Source organism: Myxine glutinosa, chromosome 8 (genome assembly GCF_964187855.1).
Source record: "Myxine glutinosa chromosome 8, kmMyxGlut1.1, whole genome shotgun sequence".
NCBI classification, from domain to species: domain Eukaryota; kingdom Metazoa; phylum Chordata; class Myxini; order Myxiniformes; family Myxinidae; genus Myxine; species Myxine glutinosa.
In genome coordinates this window covers 17079372-17101560 of record NC_136268.1, presented here as the reverse complement: position 1 = coordinate 17101560, position 22189 = coordinate 17079372, and the positions used below count along the sequence as shown (strand labels likewise).

Sequence of the window (22189 nt, the reverse complement as noted above, 5' to 3'; positions counted from 1 at the left end):
AAAGTGGTTGGATGTCAATGAAAGCTAGTCTGTTGGGAGCCGTTGGTGAGGTATGTGGATGGACAAAATGTCCACCGAGGCACTCGGAAACATGATGGTGGTGGAATGATGAAGTTGGAAAGAGGATTGACGAGAAGAGGAAGAAGTTCAAGGAGTGGCAGAAGGCGAAGGGTACTGGAGCAGAAACAGCAGAGCATGAAAGTTATAAGGCAGCCAGGAAGGATGCAATGAAAGAGGTAGCAAAGGCGAAGGAGGCATGTAGGAAAATGTTCAGAGAACGCTTGGATTCGGAAGAGGGTCAGAAAGCAGTATTCAGGATTGCAAAGCAGATAGCGAAAGAGAGGTGTGATGTGATGGGGGTGAGTTGCTTGAAGGATGAAGTGGGACAAATCGTTGTCGACCCAGATGGACTTAAAGGAAGATGGAAAAGATATATGGAAATGCTGTTTAATACAGAGAATGAATGGGATGGCAACATAGAGAGTAACCCAGTTTTAGGACCGGCAGAGAAGATAACTGAGAAGGAAGTTGAGGAAGCGATAAAAGCAATGAAGGGTAGAAAAGCGGGAGGGCCGACAGGAGTTGGGGGAGATACGTTGAAGGCAGCAGGAAGTTGGGGTGTGAAGAGAATGACAGAGATCTGTAATCTGGTGGTGAAAGAAGGCCGCATTCCAGTGGATTGGGAACTGAGTACCCTCGTCCCTCTATACAAGGGGAAAGGTGACCCTCTGGAGTGTGGCTCGTACTGAGCGATAAAGTTATTGGAGCATGGAATGAAGGTATTGGAAAGGGTGTTGGAGAGGAGGATAAGGAAGAAAGTGAATATCGCCGAAATGCAGTTTCGATTTATGCCAGGAAGAGGAACGACAGACACGCTTTTCATTGTGAGGCAGTTGCAGGAGAAGTACATTGAGAAGAGGAAGAAGTTGTTTCTTGGGATTGTTGATCTGGAGAAAGCATTCGATAGGGTTCCACGCAAAGTATTGACATGGGCATTGAGGAAGTTAGAAGTGGAGGAATGGTTGATCAGAGTAGTGATGGCAATGTACAAAAGAGCGCGCACAGCTGTAAGGACGAAGGACGGGAAAGTGGTGAGTTTGAGGTGAAGGTGGGAGTGCATCAGGGGTCGGTATTAAGTCCACTACTATTTTGTAGCTGTGATGGAGGTGCTGGCTCAGAACGTAAAGCCTAGGTCACACATAGGCGGATATTTTGGCGACTACTGGCGACTGCCGGCGATCAAGATTTTTCGGCGACTACTGGCGATTTCGGGTGGTCAAATATGCTCAGGCGGCAGTATGGCGACTGCAGGCGGCCACATTGCGACTGCATTGCGACGACACCCCGAGTGGGATGGCGACTGTTGAAGATCGACGACGACTGCATTGCGGATGCACGGCGGCAGCGTGGCGACAGTCTGGCGGCTAGATGACGACCGATGGTGGATCGCGGTGACTGCATTGGGGCCGGGTGGCGGTTTACTCCGACGTCCGCAAGACTGCAATAAGACCGCCGGCGATTGGAGGTGATTCACACAACGCTCTTTGCTCGTCGACAGCGTACAGCATGCCTGCTAAGCGTGGAAAGATGGGGAGGCCTACCAAGGCTCCACAGAGGGATGAGGACACCGTACCAGATCTGCCAGCTGTAGCACCAGAAGAGGTCGTCCTTGACCCAGAGGCCATCGCTGCTGAGGCCTCTGGGTCAAAGGCGCCAGACATCGAGGACGTTGAAGAGGTGGCCCCCGTGACCGAGGTGGCGAAGAAGCCCGCCAAGGATACTGTCATCCTGACATAGGAACAGGAGTATGACATGGTGGAGTGGCTGTTGCAGAACCCCTTGTTCTATGACAAGTCGATGACGTCCTTCAGGGAGAAGGCCAAGAAGCAGGCCTTGTGGGTGGCGAAGGCCAGCGAGATCGGTCGAAGTGGTAAGTCCATTTTTATGCTTATTCATTCCAATACAGTGTAAGTAGATGTTGTTACGTATTTAATTTTTCTTTCATTAATCAATTCTCAACAATGACGCAACATTGCTTCCATTCTGTTTGAAATACTACATTCACATTGAAGACGACGACAGCTACTTATGCATTTGTCTTTGAACAGTACAGTCCAGTGCATTGTTCTTCCTCAATTACACACCCCTAACAGGATCCATTTTGTTGTTTTCAGTGGATGCTCTCAAACAGTGGCTCAAGTCCCAGCGGACCAAGTTCAGTAAGCTGTCGACACAGGGCAGGTCCGGCGACGGTGCCAAGGTCCACACCGACCGCGAGAAGTGGACTCTGGAGAGGTTTGCGTTCCTGGGGAAGCATGTGGTGCGGCAAAGTAAGAAGGCTGGTGCTACTGTAAGTAATTTTATGTGAAATTATTCCTCTGCTCTGTACAGTACAGTGCGTTAGTACGTTGCCCAGTACAGTACAGTACTGTGTATCTCTGTCAGTACAGTGCAGTACATTTTTTGCTAAACTACAGTACTGATGATCACCAACAACACACGTTAGCAATGTGGAAGTCTCATGGAAATAGAGGGATGACAATATTTATATGTTCATATGTGTCGTATGTTTCATATTAATATGTTTTTCGTCATTATATTGCAGTTGAAGAGGACGATTGCTGCATCGCAGCTACCACCACCTGAGGTCCCATATGCTGTGCCTGTGCCTGCTGCTCCGGTGTCTGCTCCCCTTGCTCCTCTTGATGACGACGACATCTTTTAGACTGGAGGAGAGGGCTCGCACATCAGCCGAGTTGCAGCAGGAGATCCGGGCCCATCTGCGGGAGGCCGCCGTCTCGACATGTCCACGTGTTGCCTGGGGTCGGTGGATCACTACTCTGCTGCCATCGATTCACGAGAGCATCTGGAGCGACTTCATGAGGGACAGTATTAGCCTGATGATCAGGTATAGTGATGCCTCGCAACGCCTTCATCATCAGCCACAGGTGATGGTGCAGCAGCAGATGCCAGCACAGATGCCAGTCCCACCACAGCAGACCATGATGGCACCTCTACCCCCACCAGCGATCACCGCAATCTACCCTGCTACACCTTTGACGGCACAGCTTGTTTGGGACAGCACCACTCCCATCTTTGGTGCTCCGGTAGGCACCACAGTGCCACAGTCTACGGGTGGTGCAGAAAACCTCACACCACTGACGAACATCTCGGCATTCGCGGGTTTGTCAAGGCTCCTTGGGAGTTTCGCCGCGGACACTGTGGGGATGTCTACACCGACCCTGCCACCAGCTGACGATGCCGATGACTGGCAGTCAGGAGTATTGATTATTGGAAAGTTGTGCTATGACCAATTTTTTATTTAATATGAACAAATGAAATAAATACAAATAAAATATGAACAACTTTGCATTGGTTTTTTTTTTGTTTTTTTTACTTTATGGCTCTCTTTTACATTTCCCTTTATTCATTTCAATGATGTATGACATGAAGCATAAAGAGGTTTGATGTGCAATAACAAAGTCTAATAAAGATGTATCATTGTAATGTAATAATCAAATTTTTCTGCAGGGAGAGAGAATGAAAATAAAGTCCAACACATTATTTCCACTGGTCCCAAGTCCCATAAATTAGGTTTCCAAAGGGCCAAAGTCCCCCCCAAAAAAAAGGTTCCCAAAAGTCCCACGTCCACACAATAAAGCCATAACAATTGTCGGCACCACTGGACCTCACTCCACGGAGACCCTCACACCATCCTGTCTTGCCATGGAATGGAGCCGGCAGGGGAGTTGTAGTAGGTCTTGAGGTAGTTCCTCTGGTCCTTGGCTACACGGGTGTGCACGTTCCCTCTAACCCCCCCTTCTTCAATGATGGCCAGCTGCGTACCTTCCCTCCAGGAGCCTGGGATGACGTTGTGATCATTGTCTTCATGGTCCATCACCTCGTTCTGCTTAGCTGGATAATGCAGACGCATAAGGTTGTGGAGACAAACGGTGGCCAGGATGATACTATCGATTGTCTCTGGTGTCTGGGCCATGGTTGTGAGTAGACAGCAGAACCGGTTGGATAGGATCCCAAAAGCGTTTTCCACGATGCGCCTTGCTCTAGACAAGCGGTAGTTGAAGATCCTTTCCTGGTGGTCCAAGTTCCTCCTGCCATATGGCTTCATCATCCAGGTCTTCAGCGCAAAGGCCGCATCGCCGATGATGAAGTACGGCATGTCTCGGGCATCATGAGGCAGAGGGTCTGGTTCTGGCAAGCCGATGGCGTGATCTTCAACAGCCAACTTCAGATCGCACTGATTCCAAATCTGGGCATCTGATGATGCTCCGTTCGCTCCCATGTTCACCCAGATGAACTGGTCGTTGGCATCAACCAGCCCCATCAGGATTATGGAGTAGAACTTCTTGTAGTTGAAAAAAACGGACCCAGACTTCTTCGGTGCTTGATGCGGATGTGTTTGCCATCGAGTGCTCCTAGGGCATGGTGCATCTGCTACCTCAGTCCAAATTGCTCAGCGACTGTCTTCCACTCTTCTGGTGTAGAGGGAGTGTTGACGACCGCCTCCAGGTATTCATCGACGATGGCCTGGCAGACATCACGTACAATGAGGGCGATGGTGTTGTGGGCCACTCGGAAGATGTACTGCAGGGACATGTAGCTATCCCCTGACGCAAGGTACCTCAGGGTGATTGCCAGTCTCAGACCTGGTTCTATTGGTTCACGCCAAAATGTGAGCTGCTTGGTGATTCGAGGACCGAGACGCTCTAGCAGCTCGTCAAACAGGGCTGGCTCCATCCTGGTGAAGTTATTGTAGCCCTGCACGTCTTCACCCCTGAGCTCTACCATGAGCTGCTCATACTGCCCTAGAGCTGGTCGTCGCAGGAGCCACGGCCTCACCCAATGTCTTCTCACCTTCCATTGTCCTCTTTCTTGATGCTGCTCCTCAGCGTGAGCCAGCAGTAGGTCATTCGCAGCAATATCCTGATCCAGTGCTGCCAAGTCATTCAGAAGGACCAGCTTCATCCTATGTTCATCATCCATGATAGATGCTGGTAGAGCGACCCTTGGTAGACCTTAACTATAGAACATACTGCAGTGAGCTGAAATGTCCACCCCTATTTATACCTGGCCTAAAAATCATGGTATGTCGTAATGCAGTCGCCAGGCAGTCGTATCTCTGTCGCCAATGGCCGTAACTCGGCCGCCACTAGTCCTACTGCTGTCGTCGTCAGTCTCCCATAGACGCAGGGGAGACGTGGCAGTTCTTCTGTAGTCGATACGCAGCCGCCACAGTGTCGGCCCGTAGTCGGGACGATGCCGCAGGAAGGCCGTATGGCATTCGCATCTCTGCCGTGCTGGCTGGTGGGGCGATTGCGGAAGACTATGAGCGACTGGGTTGCGGCCGCTTTATGCTCTTATTACGGATACCGATGACAGCATGGCGGTTCCATCGCGACAGCATGGCGGATTTTTTTCGATTGCGACTGAGCGCGCCGTTTTTAAACATTTTAAAAATTATTTTGCCCCTTTGCGGCTCTTGCCGACTGCAGGCGACCTGGGGAGGATAACCACGACTACAGGCGACCATCCATTACGGTTTCATTACAATTGTCGGCGGATGGTGGCGATTTTTTCAGTCGCCAGTAGTCGCCGACAAATCCGCCTATGTGTGACCTAGGCTTAAAGGAAGGTTTACCATGGGAGTTGTTGTATGCAGATGATCTGGTGTTGATTGCGGAAAGTATGGATGGACTGAAGGAAAAGATGAACAAGTGGAAGGAATGTATGGAGACAAAAGGTCTGAAGGTGAATATCGGAAAGACGAAGGTGATGGCAAGTGGTAAAGCATGTGGTGAGGTGGAAAAAACTGCGAAGTGGCCCTGTGCTGTGTGTAGGAAGGGTGTCGGAGTGAACTCCATTCAATGTACAATGTGCGCTGAGTGGGTTCATCAAAAATGTAGTGGTCTGAGAGGGTCATTAACCAGTGTGGCAGCTACATTAAAATGTAAGGTGTGCACAGAGGGAGCTGCAGATGGAGGAAATGTTGAGTTGGATCTTGGAGACGGCGTGAAGCTGGAAGGTGTGAAATCATTTTGCTGCCTCGGAGACATGCTGAATGGAGAAGGTGGATCAGACTCGGCAACGGTTGCTAGAGTGAGATGTGCATGGAAGAAGTTTCGGGAACTGAGTGGGGTGCTGATGATGAGGGGAGTGTCATTGAATCTGAAGGGAAAGGTGTATGCTGCGTGTGTGAGAAGTGTTATGATTTATGGGAGCGAGACATGGGTAATGAACGTAGAGCAGCAACGAAGGTTGGAAAGGGTGGAAATGCGAATGGTTCGACGGATGTGCGGAGTATCGTTGAGAGAGAGGAAGACAAATGATGAATTGAGAAAGATGATGGGAATAGAGCCTGTGATTGATGCTGTGAAGAGGCACAGGTTGAGATGGTTTGGTCATGTGTTGAGGAAGGATGAAAGTGACTGGTTGAGAACAATGATGCAAATGAATGTAGAAGGAAGTAGAGGATGGGGAAGACCGAGAAAGACTTGGCTAAAGATGGTGGAAGAAGAAATGCAGGCAAGGGGGTTAACAAGGAGAGATGCAGAAAATAGGGCAAAATGGAGAGGATTGTCATGGGGACCGCAAGGCTAACCCCCGCTCTAGTAGGGAAAATGGCCTTTAAAATGCATGTTGTTGTTGTTGTTGAATCCGTTGGTAATGAATACAACAAGTTAGAACTTTATAGAGGAGAAGATGCCCCAGAGGAGTTTCTGAAACGACTAGAAAGAGACTGTGTTCGATTAACCAAGATAATGAGAGAAACCAATAAACCAATGTCCTTAACAAAATAAGAAGAAACATAATTTGGGCAGCCAAAGGCTGTCTGTCATATTTGTGAGGAGAAAATTGGTGAAGGTCTAAAGGTTAGAGATCATTGTCATCTCACTGGTAAATATAGAGGTCCGGCTCATCAAAGTTGTAATATTAATTATAAACTCTCCTCTTTCATTCCTGTCTTTCTTCATAACAACGCTCATTATGATACACATCTATTTATTCATAAACTTTCAAAGACTTCTGGAGACATTTCTGCAATTCCTAACACCGATCAGAAATACATTTCATTCACCAAAAAAATTCAAACATCTGTAACTAATATAAGATTTGTTGACTCATACAAGTTTATGACAAGTCCATTATCTAACTTGGTATCAAATATTAAAAACTTTCCGAGTCTTTCAGAGTATTTCACAAATCAAGAAGAGATTGAACTCTTATCACAAAAGGGGATATATCCATATGATTATATGGATTCATTTGAGAGATTTAAAGAAACACAACTTCCCTCAAAAGAAAATTTCTATAACAAATTAAATAAAAGTCATATAACTGATAAAGATTATACTCAAGCACAAAATGTTTGGAAAAAGTTTAATATAAAGAACCTTGGAGAGTATCATGATTTGAATCTTAAAACTGATGTCTTACTATTGGCTGATGTGTTTGAGACTTGTAGAAGCGTCTGTCATAATAAAAATTCCGATGGATTAGACCCCGCTCACTTTAACACTGCTCCTGGTTTAGCTTGGAGTGCTATGTTAAAAATGACAAAACAGATTTTTGGATTTGATCAGTGATGTAGATATCCTTTTGATGATAGAAAAGGCTAAACGAGGAGGAATATCTCAAGTATGTTCGAGTAGATATGCAAAAGCTAACAACAAATACCTTTCTCATTATGATGCCACAAAAGATAGTTCTTATTTGATGTATTATGATGCTAATAATTTGTATGGATGTGCGATGTCTCAAGCCCTACCTCATGGAGAACTTAGGTGGGTTAAAGAGAAAGATTATGAAAAGGTTTTAGAGGATATCGTTATCTCTACACAAAAAGAATTGGATAAAGCTAAAATTCGATATTATTTTGAGGTTGATTTGAAAAACTTCATAATAAACATAAAGATCTGCCTTATGCACCTGATAAAGAAAGACCAAGAAAAGAATGGTTAAGCGATTATCAACAATCATTTAATACCAAAGGTAAATCAACAGAAAAATTACTTACTAAATTATACAATAAAGGAAATTATGTTTTACACCAAAGGATCTTTATCGGTGTTAATCTTTCATGAATTAATCGTTTATTTTTGCCCGGTGTGTGCGGCCTTGTAGTCTCAGGCTTCCCCGGTCCCCAGTCGAAGTTTGTTCACTTAAGATTCTTCCTTCGCTGTTTTTGCTTGGTTCTTAGATTTTTCCCAATCTCCCCTGAACTTCCCCGAACATCTACTCTTTGTCTAACGTTTTAACCCCATCCCCCCCCCCACCCCCCTAAAAAAAAAAAAAAAAAAACAACAAAGAAAAACAACAACATTTATTTCCCTTTCTCCACGTGTGCTTTTGTCTCATCGTGTGCTTCTGTCCATGTGCACTGTGTCCTCCCGCCCCCATTATCTCCTTGCCTTCCACCTTTTGCCCTGTTCAAGTGACTCGTGATTGTCCCTCTCGGCCCTCTCCCTGTTGGTATTTTTGTGAATATAAGTTTGTTCTTCACGGTTCTGTTTAAATATGTTTAAACTTTCCCCTGCAGTGTTTTATTCAGTAATATATTACAACACGCTGTTTTTCTTCCCATTTAAAAGGCTCTTTTCTATTTCCTCTTCAACTCATTCCACTTCAAAAAAAAATTAAACCTCTTACAATTCTTACTCACTACATGCTCTAAACTCACCTTCATTCCACCCCTCCTCTATCGTTCTAAAACGGATCGCTAACTTGAAAATCACAATGAACCCAATTTGTTATAAATGTTCGTCTTTCATTAATCATCCACTTTCTAAACTCCCCCCTTGCCCCTCCCATCCAAATCTCGCCCCCAACCCCTTCCCTTCAAATCTCCCCCCCTACCATCCCAACTCCAATTCTCCCCCCTCCCCTCCTCCTCAAAGCTGCCTCCTCCCCACTTTGTCTCCCTTCTATATCGTACCTCCACCTCCCCCAACCTTCAACTTTCCTCTGTCTCTTCTACTCAAACAACGCCTCACTGTGCCCCATCCCATCACCATCAAACTTTTCGTCCTATTCATCCTTCCCTTTCTTGTAACTCTTCTGTAATCTCTGACACACTATCAATGCTCTCCCTACCTCCTCCTCTCATCCTTCATCTGACTCCACCATACCATCTCCTGCACCCGATGCTCACCCCTCTCTCCTCATTAACGGTATGGACCTCAAACATCTGGGTCCTTCACTCAAACCTGATTGATCTCTCCATTCAGGTTGCTTCTGACAATCCAGACTTGATCTGCTTAACAGAAACTTTCCTCCTTCAAGATGTCTCCGATTCCTTAATATCTCTTCCTGGTTACTCCCTCCTGCGGTATGATAGACCTGAGCCTCGTCCTGGTGGTGGGGTTGCTATCTTTATCAAAAACCCTCTTCCTCACTCTCCTTGCACTGCCCTCGCGCCACCCCACCCCCAGGAGTACCTCTGGCTATGGCTTCTTCTCCGTTCCCACCTTTTGTTCACATGTGTTCTGTAACGTCCTTCAAACAGTGATGACTCCATTTACATTTCGCTATCTGACAACATGGACCAACTTCGATCAACTCATCCAAACTCTCTCTCTCTTCCTCATATGTGGCGACTTCAACTGTCATCCTGCCAGCTGGCTGGGTGTGGGTTCCTCTCTCCCCAGCCATGGCACCTCAGCAAAGGACTTCTGCGTCTCATTGGGACTGACACAATCTGTCAATTTCCTGAACCGGATCTCAGTCAATGGAGTATCTTCTCTTCTAGACTTGGTTATGTCAAACTTCCCTGCAAATGTCTGCTGCTCTTCTTCTGCTCCAATCGGTTCTTCTGATCATGTGCTTGTTAAAGTGGACATCTCTCTGGCCATTCTCAGAGAGCCTCCTCAGCACCGACAAGTCTGGCATTTCACTCAGGCTGACTGGCACGGTCTGCAAGCAGCCCTCAATCATCCAGACTGGTCTCCCATCTCTACTGCCTCTGAATCAATTCTTCCTGGGAATTCTTCCAAAGCAAACTGCTCTCTCTCATGCACAGATTTATCCCATCTCGTCTTCAGTTGTCTTGCCCTTCCTCCCGTCCATGGTACACTGAATCTTGTGGTGAGGCAGTTGCCCTGAGACAACTTTGCCTTTGCCTCTTGGAAGGCAAATCCAACTGAAGGCAATCTCAGTTCCTTCCACCAAGCTCGGAGCAAGTGTGTGTCTACCCTCAGGCGTGCCAGGAAGCACTATCTCTCCACACTCAAGAATGAACTCTCAAACCTGTCTCCTTGCTCCAAATCCTGGTGGCATCTGGTCAAATCAGTTTCTGGTGTTTTTTCCCCTTCCATCCCCTCCCTTAACTCAAATGGCTACACAGTAGACACCGCACGTGCCAAGCCGAATGTCTCACCTCTGTTTGCCTCAAAATCTTGTGTCCCAAACCCATCACTCTCTGTTCCCACATTACTCAGTCGAACCCAACTGCTCCTGGACTCTGTGTCCTTCTCTCCTGACAAGGTGGAAACGTTTTTGTCAAACCTCGACTCTGATTCTGCAAGTTGACCAGACGGCATCAGCCCACAGGTCCTAAAATCCTGCTCTGCAGCTCCATCTCACCCTCTCTCTGTTCTTTTCACCCTCTCTTTTGCTCAAGGTCATCTGCCAACATCTTGGAAATCAGCAAACATTACAGCTTCACACAAAAAGGTGCAAAAAACAGATCCTTGCAACTACAGACCAATCAGCCTGCTCCCAATTATCAGCAAAGTCATGGAATCCATCATTGCTTCGGATATGAAAGCCTTCCTCTTCTCCAATGGCTTGATCTTCGATCATCAATTTGGATTCAGACCAGGTCATTCTAATCTGGACATGTTGCTTCTGCTGTCCCAACAATGGATGGAGGTCCTCAATGCCAAACAGGAAAGCAGAGCTGTCTCCATTGACATATCACGTGCCTTCAATACGGTCTGGCACCCAGCTCTGCTCACCAAACTCTCCTCCTATGGTATCCATGGAAATCTCCTCGCATGGCTTGCGGACTTCCTCTCTGGTCGTAGTCAACGTGGGGCCCTGAATGGATTTCTCTCATCTCCCCTCCTGTTCTGGCTGGAGTTCCCCAAGGTAGTGTTCTGGGCCCTGTGCTATTTCTGGTCTTCATCAATGATCTCTCTGACTCTCTGGAAAATCCTCTCTATCTCTTTGCTGATGACTCCACTCTCTGCCGCTCCATTCCTCATCCCTCACTTCGGCAGTCTGCGGCATCCTCACTCTCTGCAGACCTGCACAAAATCACAGACTGGTCAAACAAGTGGAACATGTCTTTCAATCCTGATGAATCTCACACTCCTACTATGTCTCTCGGAAAAGACCGACTGGAAAACCCTCCCATCCACTTTCTCAACAATCCTCTTCAAGAAGTTCTGCCGCTCAAGCTTTTGAGTCTCACTATCTGCCATGATCTTTCTTGGGAAAACCACATTTCCAAGCTGGCCTCCAAAGCCAGTCGACAACTGGGCATCCTCCATCGTGCGAAGTCCATCCTTGGCACACCTGAGCTCCTTACCACATACAAGGCTTTCATCCGCAGCTCATTGGAATACTGTTTCCTCCTCTGGGCCTGTACTCCTTCCTCACACCTCGCTTGGCTTCACGCTGTTGAAACCAAAGCTTTCAGAATCATTGGAATCTCCTGCAATGAAGCTAACTCCTCAGGCCTTTCACTCACTCACCGCAGGCAGGTTGGTGGTCTTTCTGTCTTCTACCGACTCCTCTCCGGCCTTGCTCCCCCAGCTCTCTCTGTGCTCTGTCCCTCAAGTATTCCTACAGGTCGCACAAGATCTGCCATCAACCCTCTTATGGTTAAACTGCCAAAATCTAGGCTCTCTGCTCACCTTCACTCCTTCATTCCCCTTTTCTCCCACCTCTGGAACAAAGTTACCTTCAATCCCTTCAATCCCACGCCTCCCTCCAGGTCTTTAAAACAGCTGTTCACCACCATGTCTTATCTTCCCCCTTCCAAAACCTTGATCTTTTCTACCCCTGCTAATTTTCACCCCAGATACACTTTTTTGAAATTCCAACTTCTTTCTTGGAAGCCCTTGCAGTGTTCATATGTTTTATACCTCTCCCACCTCCCCCCAAGCCCTCTCAATGTTCTTGCTCTCAAATGTTGTGTTTGTGTCTTTCCCCCTCTCTCCCCATCTTGTCTACCGCTCCCCTTATTTTGTGTTTTGTGTGTTGGTTTGACTTTTTGTGTGATTAATGTTAGCTCTTTCACGAGCCTCGATCTTTTATACAAAAAAAAATGGAACTTGAGACAATGTTTATTCAGCAGGGTTAAGAGTGAAGAAGATTCAGTTTTAAAGTTTAACCAAAGACATTGGTTGAAGGATTATATTGATTTTAATACAAAGAGAAGAACAGAGGCAAAGACAGATTTTGAGAAGGACTTTTATAAATTGATGAATAATGCTGTATTTGGAAAGACAATGGAAAATGTTAGGAATAGACAAAACATAAGACTTGCTACATCTGGGAAACAAACCAAAATTAGTTAATAGACCCGGTTTTCAAAGAGCAGAGGTGTTTTCACGGAACTTTTGTGCTATCCACTTGGTTAAAGAAAGTATTGAAATGGATAAACCTATTTATATTGGAAAAACAATTCTTGATTTATCAAAGTCATTAATGTATGATTACTTTTACAATAACTTAAGGAAGAAATATCAAAATGATGTTAATCTCCTTTATATGGATACAGATAGTTTTATTTTGAAAATTGATACACAAGATGCTTATTCAGATATGATTGATGATATTTATATATACGATACAAGTAATTACAAGCCGGGTGATAAGTTGTTTTCTTCAAAAAATAAAAAGTTTATTGGAAAGTTTAAGGATGACTTGGGGGGGGGGGGGGGGGGAAGGTAATTAGTGAATTTGTGGGATTAAGGTCTAAGGCTTATGCTTATAAATATATTGATAATAATATTGAAAAGAGGGATAAAAAGTTGAAAGGAATAAAGAAAAATGTTATTAAAGAAACAATAAACTTTGAAAATTATTATAATTGTTTAACTTTAAAGAAAGAAGAGTTCAGAAAAATAAATACGATAAGAAGTTTTCACATCAATTATATACAGAGGAGGTGAATAAGAAGGCATTAGGAGGTTTTGATGATAAGAGGTTTATTTTGGAAAATGGGATTGAAGACCATAGAATTATAACCAGGCTAATGCTTCAGTCACATTTGGCTCGGCGGCCGTAGGGTCTAAAAAATCTACGGCCACTAGCAATTATAGGGCGGCCGCAGTATTTCCACGGTCACACAATGTAGCAGTCACATATGTTTTTATTTTTCGGGTAGCCGCACGGGGTATTTAGAAATTGTGGAGACCTAAAACGTGGGGGTGCCGTACGGTCTTTGATTTGATGTCGCACGGTGACCTTAGGGCGTCCCTGCGGCGGCCATATAATTTTCAAGGCAGACGCAAGGTAGCCTCAAGGTGCCCGCAAGGCGACCGCAGGGGGGCCCTAAGGCGAACGTGCGGCCAGACGGACGGTAACGAGTGGATATATATACCAGTTCTTTTTCATATGTATAACAGCACTTACAGTTGTCATGGCTACGGTTTGTCAAATTGCTACGGCCAACCTAGAAATGAAAAAAGGTATAAATCCGCGCTATAATTCCACGGCGACCCCTACGGCCTGTAAAAGATAGCCATATGCCCTAGGGCCACCCTGAGGCCACCTCAGAAACTCTGCGGCCGCCGCACGTTTCTGTCAATTTTGGGGGGGTACGGCCGCCGTATCCTAGCCGTAGAGCAAATGTGACTGAGGAGTAAGTCACATTTTATTTTATTTTTCCCCAGTTTTTCACGTTTTTCAAAATATTTTTCTCGTTTTTCTCGAAATGACTAAAATGTGACTTAGCCTGGTTATAATTCTATGGTCTTCAATTGATAGTGTCCAATATGGGTATAAGTATTAAGATAAATATAAGAGGTATATACAGCCTTGGTAAACTAAAGAGTGGAGGTATATACAGCCTTTGTAAATGAATGGAAAACATCATGAATGTGAGAAATATCAAATAAGTATTATATTGAAGAAATAACAGGGGTAAGAATAGATAAAACAAATAAGCGAATAAATTTAAATACGAATGAGTTAGAGGCTCGAAGAGGCAACATCCTTAAGTGGACTGAAAACTTTAATGGTTGCCAAAAGATTACGGGGAAAATAATTTACTATAATCTCAAAATGGTATGTGGTTCGGGAGGGGCTCAGACGAGGTCATTAAGAGAAGTTTATCATTTCATATCAGCTCAACGGCAATACCTAAACCGAGCGTTAAATTCTAATAAAACATTTGTCAATATTCGAGAATCTAGATGGTGATTGTTCTTCTAAGATAATTAAATTAATACCTAAAAATGAAACACAAATATTCGTTGGGTCTCTGTATGAGTATAATGAAAAATGGGGGGAGTTAATAATTTAAATGCAGGGAGAAAAAGGGTGTAATTTTTCAAGCCTGGCATGCCTGGGCAAGGTTTAGGGGAAGTGGGCGGGGCTTGGTAAAAAGTGGGCGGGGCTTAGGAGGGAGAAAATGGGGCGAAATTTAATGAGAGAAAAAAGGGGTGTAATTTTTCAAGATAGGTGGTTTGAGTTAATAAGTTTCCATACTTTTCCCCATTGACTTCAATGTTAAATTTGAGGTGAGCTAGAACCTATGAGTAGTAGTAAGGTCTATTGAGGATTTAATATTTGTAAATAGGTTGTCCCAAAAGAGGGTGAAATCTGGTTGAAAATCCAGTGAGTTATTAAGTTGTTTAGCTCTTTCCCCATTGACTTGAATTTTAAATTATATGTGTTTTAGTCGTTGGTAAATTAGCTTCGTAAAAAGTAGACGCAATTTTTTGAGAGAAAAGGGGGTGTAATTTTTATGAGAGAGGGAGGGGGCGTAAGTCAATAAGTTTTTCCCTTTTTCCCCATCGACTTCAATGTTAAATTAAATGTGTCCCAGACCCCCCAATTTCCCCCTACTGATGGTTTTTCAGCTGAAAATTGATGATTTTAGAAGATTGGCTTTGAGTTGACCTTTGACCTTTTGATCTCAAAAATAGTTGGTTTCCCAATTAAGTGATATACTATGGAATCGCTGTTTAATTTTCAAGTCAATTGGATAAAAATGGACAATGCTTCAGATGAAAATTGATGACTTCAGAGGTTTGACCTTGAGTTGACCTTTGACCTTTTGACTTAAAAAATAGTTGGTTTTCCAATTCTGTTACTCGATATGCGAATGTTTTTTTTTTTTTTTTTACTTTCAAGTAAATTGGATAAAAATGATCATTGTAGAAATTTGACCTGAAGATGACCTTTGACCTCAAATTCAATAAGCTTCTCAGTTGTGACCAACAACCTCTACGGCTTGGTAAAGTTTCATTGTGAACGGTTTGGAATTGTGACCTGCAGGTGATTGACAAACAGCCAGACAGACAGACAGACAGACAGAAAAACAAACGGGTGAAAATATAACCTCTATCCACCTTCGGAGGTGGAAGTAATGACACCACAATCCTCTTACGAATTGCCATCATGACATCTTTTGACGTTTTACTTTTGTTGTGGGAATGTGATGGAACAACGTCAAAATATGTGGTGATTGTACTCCATAAGACAAGAGGATTGTGGTGTCATACTGTGGTGTCATACTGTGATGTCACCTCGACAGTGTTTGGTTGATTATTTTTTTTAGATTTAATCCCTCCATGTTTTTGCATTTTTTAAAAAGTTTTTTTTCTTGTTAGATATATTAAAGGAAAGGAGGACACATTACCTGAGATGAAGAAATATACGATATGCAGTACGTCATCCTGACGAGTTCATAACGAGGGCGAAATCTGGATCGGCGGGTCTGCTTTCATTTATTAGTGACCATAAAGGTATAAATGTCAATCTGCAAAGGCCTGTCTGGCACATGGACGTCATCCTAGTGTGACGGTGATGTGCCCGCATAATTTATGCAGCGTCGTGTCTCGTGTCACAGGGTCACTGTGCTCCTTTCGTTACAAAATCGATATACATATATATATATATATATTACGTATGTATGTTTCTGTTTATATGGTGTAGTATTGGATCTGCGGGTCTGTGACCAGAGACACGCATTCTGGATGATCAGAGAAAGTCCGCACCTGATCCACAGCCGCGTATCCCGCTCGTGTCCAGAGCACGTGTAAATGCTCACCTGCTGCAGAAACCAAAATTAACCGAGCATGAGGTAAAATCGTTCATTGACGTCACCTGATAAATAGCAAACAACTCCAGATACATCTGACCGTTTTGCTCACCGAGAACGAACGAATACGCGTGAACACAAAAACACCGAAAGTCTTGAATAGGCAAAACGAGTGAGGTCCACGTGGGGCCACCGGTCACCATTGGGATGCGTGTTCTCTCAAACGGGTTTGTGTCCTGGGACGATGGGCCAAGCCCGATCCGCGGTCTTTGACGCCTTGTGGCTGCCGGCATCCGGCACACAGAGCTAAAATAAGCGCGGCTGGCCATGTCCGGTATTTTTAGGGCGATTGATCCGTCGAAGGGGGTGAACAACGTGTGCTCTCGCCTGGTGCTGCAGAATGGCCTCCGAGTTACTGCGCCTGGTGCTCGCGTGGGCCCTCCTGGAATCTCTCCGGGTTCCCGGACCGACCACCGCAGCCACGTTGCGCTTCCCGGGCTTTCTCCGTCGTTTTCAGCTCACCTTGCCGCACTCCATGTCCCGGTTCTCAAAAGAGCGGAGTATGAACGAATACATGCAAGGTATAAAAAGGTCTCGTCGTCTCTACTGCAACATCGGGATCGGCTTCCACATGCAGATCCTGCCCAACGGTCGCGTGAATGGCGTGCACAGAGAGAGCGTGTACAGTGAGTCCTGGCGATGTGCGAGTGAGAAACGGGCGATAATTTGGGCATGTGTACTTGGGTGTGACGTCGGACATTTCCAAGGATTTATCCCAGTCCTCACTGCTGCAACACGATTATTTAGTCAATAAACGTCTCGTTACATGTATGTACATATACAGACGTGTGTGTATATATATATATATATATACAGTCACGTGAAAACGTAAGTACACCCCATGTAAAGTTTTGACTTTTTCAACATATTTCAACATACAGTTATTTGATCTTTATTTGAACAATATTGATAGATAAAGGTGATATAATATAACAAATATCATGAAACATTTACATTTTGTAGTCCATTGTATAATTTAAATAAACATAAATGCAAATTTCGCATGTGGAAAAAGTAAGTACACCCCGACATTTATCACGACTTCAAATACCTAAAATTAGAATCAGGTGCACCAGCTCAGGTGCAAATGATTAGAACATCGTTAGAGAGGATCTTGGACGAACCTGTCTTATTTAAACCTCAGACATTTAGTTTGGTTTGCTCCTTGTTGTTGAAGTGTGTGGCATCACCATGCCGAGATCAAAAGAGCCCTCTGGGGCCTTCAGAAAGAAGTTATAGATGCCTACGAGTCTGGGAAGGGATTTTAAAAGATCTCCAAACAATTTGAAATCAATCATTTGACCTTCCGGAAGATCATTTACAAGTGGAGAAGCTTCCAAACAACTGCCAACTTGTTCAGGCCAGGCCGCCCCAGCAAGTTCAGCCCGAGAGCAGACCGCAAGATGCTGAAAGAAGTCTCTAAGAACCTCAGAATGTCATCACGTGACCTACAGGTAGCTCTTGCCACTGCTGATGTCAAGGTGCACGAGTCTACCATTAGAAAGAGGCTGCACAAATTTGATCTACTAGGCAGGTGTGCCAGGAGGAAACCTTTGCTGTCCAGAAAGAACATCAGGGCAAGACTAAAGTTTGCCAATGAACACCTCGGCAAAGACCAGCACTTCTGGAACAATGTGCTCTGGACAGATGAGTCAAAGGTAGAGCTATTTGGCCACAGTACCAGAAGACAAGTTTGGCGAAAACCAAAGACAGCATTTGACCACAAGAACCTGATACCAACTGTAAACCATGGTGGTGGAAATATTATGGTTTGGGGCAGCTTTGCTGCATCAGGGCCTGGGCAGCTCACCATCATAGAATCCACTATGAATTCTTCATTGTACCAGAGGGTGCTTGAGGATAATGTGAGGCCATCTGTCGGAAAGTTGAAGCTCAACCGAAGGTGGGCCTTGCAACATGACAATGACCCTAGACATACCAGTAAATCCACCAAGGAATGGCTGAAAACAAAGAAATCGAGGGTTCTGGAATGGCCCAGTCAAATCACGGAGCTAAATCCCATTGAGATGTTTTGGGGGGATTTGAAACGAGCTGTGCATGTAAGAAACCCCTCAAACATCGCACAGCTGAAAGAATTCTGCATGGAGGAGTTGGGCAAAAATTTCTCCCAGTCGATGTCAGAGACTGGTAGACAGTTATAAGAAACGCCTACTTGAGGTTGTTTCTGCCAAAGGGGGCAATACCACCTATTAGAGCCAAGGGTGTACTTACTTTTTCCACAGGTGAAATTTGCATTTATGTTTATTTAAATTATACAATGGACTACAAAATGTAAATGTTTCATGATATTTGTTATATTATATCACCTTTACCTATCAATATTGTTGAAATGAAGATCAAATAGCTGTATGTTGAAAAAGTCAAAACTTTACATGGGGTGTACTTACTTTTTCACATGACTGTATATATGTGTGTGTGTGTATATACATATATATATATGTGCAGTGTGTCTTGTGTTGTCTTGTCTTGTCCTGTCACTGAACTTCTCCCTCAAACTTTTGTGAAATCGTACCAAACTTCTGGTATGCACATATCTCTCCATGGGTATGTCCCAAGTGTATTTATTATTGAAAAGTTTTATTTATTTTTTGAACAAAAGTTTTTTTTCACTTAAATCTTCTACTTCAATTGTTTATAAAATGTAACATCACGTATATTACAAATACATTTGTGCAAAATAATTGTTTGTATTATGATTGGTGTAAACAATGACAAAACAGCAACTCAGGTACAGTCATCTATCTAAATATATCTACATATCTGGGCAATGTCTGTGTTGTCCCTGAACTACTCCCTTGAACTTTTGTTTCCGTCGTTGTGAAATGTTTTTAATAACGTGTTGGAGAGGTGTTTTGAATTACGTGGTGGTGAGGTGTTTTAAATTACTTTGCAGTGAGGTGTTTTAAATTACTTTGTGGTGAGGTGTAATCGTCCCAAACTTCCAATCTGCACATACCCCTCCCGTATGTATGTGCTGAGGGTTTTTTTTTCTCAACCTAAATTGCTTATAAAAATGTAATATCACAAACACTACAAATAAATTTGTGCAAAATAATTGTTTGTATTATGATTGGTGTAAATCATGACATGCAGCAACTCAGGTTCAGTCATTATCCTCAGCTAAAATAAGCCCGTTCCTGTGTCACAACACGTGGTGAGGCGAGCGTAGTGAGCCCGAGCCAAGCCAGTATATATATATATATATATATATATATATATATATATATATATATATATATATATATATATATATATATATATATATATATATATACATATATACATATATATATATATATACATATATATATATATACATATATATATATACATATATATATATATACATATATATATATACATATATATATACATATATATATACATATATATATACATATATATATATATACATATATATATATACATATATATACATATATATATATATACATATATATATATACATATATATACATATATATATATATATATATACATATATATATATATATATATATATATATATATACATATATATATATATACATATATACATATATATACATATATATATATATATATATATATATATATATATATATATATATATATGTAATGATTAATGTAATATATTATGTATATATATATGTAATATATATGTATATATATATGTAATATATTAATGATTCTGAAAGCTTTGGTTTCAACAGCGTGAAGCCGTCTTGACATCAATGACATCACCATCCTTGACATCATCAACAGCCTTGACATCATTAACCAAGGCATTTGAGGTGGTGATGGTGCAGGTCGACTCCATATGATGAGTGGATACCAGAGATAACGTCACCGCGTGGCAGGCGGTGCTTATCGCTCCCAGCAAGGTGCAGCAGCAGCTGTATGGGACACCTTGCTGGCGGTTCTCCACTGATGATATGAAGGTCGCATAGTGACTGATATATATATATATATATATATATATATATGTATATATATATATAAACGAATATACTCGTAAAGGTACCTGTCAATGTCAACGGTTCATAGATATCTGACCTGAAATGAGGTCTGCCTGCATGGGTAGAAATGGGAATTCAGTGTAAATATTTGGTGGGTAGATGTCACAATGGGTGCAGCTGGTAACCTCGACAACCACGTTCGATTCTATCAGCTAAGCTTTCCAATCCGTGATTTTTGTACCTCCGAAGTACTGCTCGGGATTGAAGGTGATATTATTATGAAAGCTCAGCTGAGAAACGGATTTACATTTGTTTTGGGCCTACAGCCTGACGGAAGATCACCAAAGTTCTTTCCATATCAACCGACCACCTCCACGCATCCTCTTCACATTATTTCTTCAGCTCGCAACCTTCCCCCTCTCTCCATACTCCTCATAGTTTTGCATTTTCTAAGGTGGTTTTATGGTCATAAACGACGAAAGGGATGTACCATCTCCTCGATTTTGTTTGTGCTGGTTGTGGAGTTGTTGATACGTGCGGTGAGTGGACATGGGAAAGAGGTGGAGCTAGCCCCTGGTCAGAGGTTGCCAGCAATGTTTGCTTTCATGGATGACCTGACAGTTGTCCAACAGTCCGCTGATGCAGCAGTGGAGGTACTGGGACGACTGGAAAGGTTGATGCGGTGGGCAAGAATGGGTTTTAAAAGCCAGAAAGTCGAGGAGTGTAGTGGTAAGATGAAGAGTGGTGGATAACATGCACAGGTTTAGGCTGGGAGGGGAGGTGGTTCCATCATTGGTGGAGGCCCCTGTGAATAGTTTGGGAAGATGGTATACAGTGGAGTTGAATGATAGGGGAAGGGTGGAGGAGGTGAGGAACAATATTTTGAGAGATTTCAAGAGGATTGATGTGTGTGGTTTGCCAGGTAAGTTGAAGGTATGGTGTTTGAAGTCTGGATTGATGCCACAAGTATTGTGGCCATTGATTTATGATATTGTGATTGGTCATGTAGAGAGGATGGAGGTTGTGGTGAGCGGGTTTGTGAGGAGGTGGTTGGGAGTGCCACGCTGTTTGACGAACATTGCCTTTAATGGTCAGGGTGTAAAACTCCGGTTTCCCTTTGTTTTTATTTTTTTTGTATTCAAGATCGAGGTTCGTGTAAGAGCTAACATTAATCCAAAAAAAAAACAAAGAAAAAACTTACACGTAAAACATATAATAAAGGGAGCGGGAGACAAGATGGGGAGAGAGAGGGATGCACACAAGTACAACAGTAGAGAACAGGGACATCGGGAGATCTGTGGGAGGGAGAGGGCTTGGGGGGAGGAGGCATGGGAAGGGGGGTGGGAGAGGTACAAAACACATGGACACTGCTCGGACTTCCAGGAAAGAAGTCGGTATTTCAAAAAACTGGATCTGGGGGAATTCACGGGGGGTAGAAAAGATCAAGGTTTTGGATGGGGGAAGAGTAAAGATTGTGGTGAACAGCTGTTTTAAAGACCTGGAGGGAGCAGTGGGATTGAAGAGAGTGAGAGAGTTTGTTCCAGAGGAGGGAGTGAAGAGTAATGAAAGAGTGAAGATGAGCAGAGAGTCTTGATTTTGGCAATTTCACCACAAGAGGGTTGATAGCAGATCTTGTGCGACCTGTTGGAATATTTGGGCAAAAGAGCACAGATAGAGCTGGGGGAGCAAGGCCGGATAGGAGTCGGTAGAAGACAGAAAGACCACCAACCTGCCTGCGGTGAGTGAGTGAAAGGCCCTCGGAGTTAGCTTCATCACGAGAGATTCCAATGATTCTGAAAGCTTTGGTTTCAACAGCGTGAAGCCGTCTTGACATCAATGACATCACCATCCTTGACATCATCAACAGCCTTGACATCATTAACCAAGGCATTTGAGGTTGTGATGGTGCAGG

General features: G+C 43.6%; 1 protein-coding gene across 2 annotated transcripts in view; it reads left to right on the top strand.

Annotated features, from left to right (window-relative positions):
* Window positions 1-16398: 16398 nt before the first annotated feature.
* Window positions 16399-22189, top strand: part of LOC144893225 (fibroblast growth factor 4A-like) — a 426289-nt gene continuing 420498 nt past the window's right edge. Inside the window, exon 1 of one of the 2 annotated variants that reach the window (XM_078782962.1) lies at window positions 16399-16923. In XM_078782962.1, the coding sequence (XP_078639088.1) occupies window positions 16638-16923 (286 nt within the window). In that variant the 5' untranslated portion in view covers window positions 16399-16637. The remainder of the gene's footprint in view (window positions 16924-22189) is intronic. The other variant, XM_078782961.1, reaches the window with a different exon arrangement.